At 36.4% G+C, this 4,562-nt stretch overlaps 1 protein-coding gene across 1 annotated transcript; it reads left to right on the plus strand.

Annotated features, from left to right (window-relative positions):
- The first annotated feature begins 350 nt into the window (after positions 1-350).
- On the plus strand, positions 351-4,201 carry LOC135249953 (immunoglobulin superfamily member 3-like). Its single transcript, XM_064325690.1, has 6 exons — positions 351-455; positions 595-945; positions 1,440-1,793; positions 2,267-2,374; positions 3,038-3,087; positions 3,205-4,201. The coding sequence occupies exons 1-6, from the start codon at positions 410-412 to the stop codon at positions 3,331-3,333; spliced, it is 1,038 nt and encodes a 345-aa protein (XP_064181760.1). The 5' UTR covers positions 351-409; the 3' UTR covers positions 3,334-4,201.
- The last annotated feature ends 361 nt before the right edge of the window (positions 4,202-4,562 follow it).

The raw sequence follows: 4,562 nt of genomic DNA on the forward strand, positions 1-4,562 counted from the left end.
ATATCCCAGCTGAGGTCACATGTCAGTAGGGATCGAGGTGTAGTTTCCAATGTGTGATTATTCTCAATGTAAATTATTTAGAAAAAAACAAATTATTTTTTTTCCATATGATTGAGATACATAAATGGCCACTGTACAGACACAACATGTCATAACAATGGAAATAATGACGAGGGTCTTGTTTTGTTGCACTGAGAGTGTTGATTTGTGGACCTTTGTCACCCTATAATTTGCCTTATTGAGCAGCCAATCAAATCTGCCCCTGACATGTGACCTCCTATGGTTCAGGTTCACTGGAAATTATTACCTCAAGTCCTCCTTTTATCTGTACAGTTTGAGTTTTACAGCGCAGAGGACAAGCAGGGTCTCAGGCAGAGGAGAGTCTCCAGAAGAGGAGAGTTCAGACACGATGATGCCGCCACTCTGTGCTGTTCTTGTGCTTTTCAGCAAAGTCTGTAAGTGTGTAATTATTATTGACTTAAATAACTTTACACTAGGACTGTATAAAGATGTTTATGCTGAGCTTGCAGGGGTTTTTATTGCTTATTTCTCATTGCCATTTGCATTGAAATATTGCTTTCTGTCATCTCACAGATGGTCTGCTTGGGAATATAATTCAGCCTGACGCGCTGGTGAGAGCTCAGCTTGGAGACACTGTGACTCTCCCATGTCTCTACCCTGCAAAGGACGTGCCGGGTGTCAGCTGGTTTAAGCAGCCTCTTGGACAGAAGCCTCAACTTGTAGCAATAATAATGAACTCGGTATCAGATGCTATATTTTTAAATGAGTTTAAAAACGGCACACGCCTCAGTGCTAAAGCAGCGAAGGGGAGCTTTAACCTGACTGTGTCAGGAGTAGAGCCGTCGGATTCCGCCACATACTACTGCGCTCTTACGCGCTACAAAGAGATCAGCTTTGGAGATGGAACCACTTTAATGGTGACGGGTAAGTATGAAGCTTAGTTGATGCTTTATACTTGTTTTTAAATGTACAGGCATTCAACAATATATTTTTGGTATATTGATTAGCTCACCTAATCAGCATTTGATTTTTAAAAAGTCAATTTTTATTATCCTAGGAATGCAGATCTTTTTTTTAGGGTAGGGTTAGCCAAACTCTGTTTTGGGTGTTCATGTATTGGTTCAGTGTTATGTTAAGATATATCGAGGTAGGTTGTTGTTTAAGATACTGCATGTTAAGCCAAAAACTGTAAATTTGATTACAACTGTAAATCATTATGATTTTTCTAAAGTCATTAATACATCACAAATAGACAGTTTCGTATACATTTGACACCGATCCAGATTGGGAAGTTCAACCATGACGTAGATTAAAAATTGTTTATAAAGAATAATGATAATAATTGTAGCCAAGTGCATAATGATTGAGTCCAAGCACATATTCTGTTATATTTTTAATTATTAAACGGAATTCTTCAGGTTCAGAGTCACACAGCAGGACAGTAGTACTGCAGCAGCTCAAGTCTGAGTCAGTGCAGCCAGGAGACTCTGTGACTCTGCAGTGTACAGTACACACTGAGACCTGTGCAGGAGAACACAGTGTGTACTGGTTCAGACAGGGCTCAGGAGAGTCCCCTCCAGGAATCATTTCCACCCATGGAACCAGGAGTGATGAGTGCCAGAGGAGCTCTGGGGCTGTGTCTCCCACAGAGAGCTGTGTCTACAACTTCCCCAAGAGGAACCTCAGCCCCTCTGATGCTGGGACTTACTACTGTGCTGTGGCCACCTGTGGGGAGATCCTGTTTGGGAACGGGACCAAGCTGGACTTTGAGCGTAAGCAAAACAATCACACATTGAAAGCATTGTCTTAATTAATTCAGTTTTTAAAAGGTTCATACGTTTATTTAAGGAAGGCCAGGGCTAAAAAATTAATTAAATAACATCAACCAGGGGAATATTCAGACTTCATCTGAAATTATTGGATGATTGTTTAACCTTAGTTCATTTATTTTTATGTTGTAAGTTTTTAATTGTTTTCTGTTCATCATCTTATTATCTAGCAGAACAGTTCTTTGGACATGTTTTCCCTGTCAATTTCTTATTATGCTTTTATTAACTCTTTGACAAGTAAGTTTTTTGGAATCATTTTCTACAACTGTTCAAGAATTCCATTGTTTTCAGTTACCAGTAGTGATTGTGACATCAGCATTAGAATGTTCAGTTAAGAAAATTTTAATTGCAATCTCACACCATAAAAGGTTAATATTACTTGTAAATTGTGCTACGCTAAATTGTTCTTTTTTAAGGAAATAAAGCTCTTCCTCTTTATTGCTTGGCGGGAGCTTTGACATTGAGTGTGATCCTAAATGTTGTCCTCGCTCTGAAAAGGAGAAAAGGCAGTGAGGATGGCAAAGGTAAGAGAACAATTGTCGGTGATACATATTATGGATGTTTTATCAAATTTTGTTCATTCAAATCAGAAGTGTACGAAACATACAAAATTATACAAATACTCAATATCATAAAGGTAGGTGGCAAAAATGAAGTGAACTGCGGTATATGCTAAGCGCTTGTCTAAGTTCCAAAATTTGAAAAAAACTTTGTCATCTGAAGGCTCTTTCATGAATAGCATGCATAAATAGTCACATACAGTCCTTGTACAGTTCTGTAAAACAACATCAGGTGAAGTTGCTCCATTGTTGCAAAAGGGTGTCTCACAACACTTTTAGGAATATTATATGCACAGATCACATGAAAAAGCAAGTCAAATTTTGAATTTATTTAACTTTAACCTCTGATATCGCCCCCAGTATTACACATTAGTTCTGGTTTTTATGCATTTTTGTTTGGCATCCAGCTGGCACTAACTAAATTATGGCCAATAAAAATGTAAGATAGCTGTGATATGACAATCCCTTCAACAACAACAGCAATAATAATAATAATAATAATAATAACAATAACAACAATCAGAAGAAGATTTTTAAAAAGTAAGTTTGTACAAATCATATTATAATTTTTTGAGCAATTAATTTTGGACAACCTTCAGTGGTTTCATTGTTATTTTACTCAAACAGGAGCCGCATCAATCAGCGAAGTGCCCAGAGAAGACCTGACAAGCAAGCAGGTAGAAATATTGTGTTGTGAAAGACTAAAATTTACCCTTTCTGTAGTGAATATCCTGGCTAAATGATAATAAGCGTGAAGTGTAATAATATGTGGTGTGTAATGCTTTTTCTTTTAGTGTCAAGATGAAGCAATGAATTACGCTGCTTTGACTTTCACCACCAAGAAACCCAAAGTGAGGCGGAACAAGAGGGAAGTGGAGAAAGAAACGGTTTACTCCGATACGAGATTTAGAGACCGCGAGTGAAGCTTTCCATAAAAATGTATCTTTGTCACAAGAATGATCACAATTTATCAAATATTCCCTTGCTAGAATACAATAACATAATATATGGCTTTGAATGTTACAAACTTACAGGATTTGACTTTTCTAAACCAAGAACCTTTTTTTCTAATTTAAACATGACAACCAACATTATTTTTTGCCAAATAAATCTTTTCTGTTTTAAGAGATATTGTTTCAAGAAATATGTATGAACCACTGAATAAACTATAAACTGCAAATTACTGAAGAATTACCGATGCAAAAATCCAGTTAAAATTTACATTTCTCATTTTAGTGTGAAAGAGATGAAAATAAACTGCCAATAAACATTTGTCCTGCTTGTAGTAATAACTGTGCCAAAATTCTAAAGAAACTCCAAACTGGAAGAAGAAACAATGCATATTATAAGAGACCAGGGCAAAAACATTTATTCAATTCAATTCAGTTGATCCCTCATTGTGATTCTCATGGAGATCAATTATCTTGTTATTCTCTCAGGTTAGATTCTGAAAATGATACTTAACGTGAAAGATGTTAAATTAAATTGCTTCTTAAAATGTCCACAACTGTGAAGTGAACATGTTATCAAAGTTTATATCCTGAACAAGAGAAAAAGCTGTGAGAATTGCAAAGGTGATGGGCCTAATGTATGTATTCTGTCATGTCTTTCTACGACTTATTTAACAAAAAAATAACTATTTATTTCACATTCTTATAGACTCTGGTATAATATCTTTATAACTGTATATCAGAAATAGCACACTAATGCTCCATGGAATACAAACACTCCCAGGTGGACAGTAAATTCAGCCGTTTGTGTTGTTTTAATTCTGAGGTGTAGAAGCATGTGTGATTATAAGTGGGCATGTGATTATCAGGCCATCATCAAACCCAAATTAAAATAATGGTTAGTGTTTCCCAATCCACATTTTTCACATTGGCTACTTAATAACTCCATATATCAGACAGTGAGGGTATATGAATCTGATACATTTATATCACAATGCATCTTGCTGTATGAATTCTGTCATTAAAAGTCTTAAAGCAATAGTTTCTCAGAGATATGTCTGCACATCCAGGACTGGATCTGGCATAACTACCAATATGTCTCTGCCACTGCTTAGTCTGAGAAAACTTTGTTGCAGATTTGGGTACTCTCCTGCATGCTTTAGAACAGCTGGATATGCTTTCTGAAGGCTAGGCCTCTTGCT

Source organism: Anguilla rostrata, chromosome 3 (genome assembly GCF_018555375.3).
Source record: "Anguilla rostrata isolate EN2019 chromosome 3, ASM1855537v3, whole genome shotgun sequence".
Taxonomy (NCBI): Eukaryota; Metazoa; Chordata; class Actinopteri; order Anguilliformes; family Anguillidae; genus Anguilla; species Anguilla rostrata.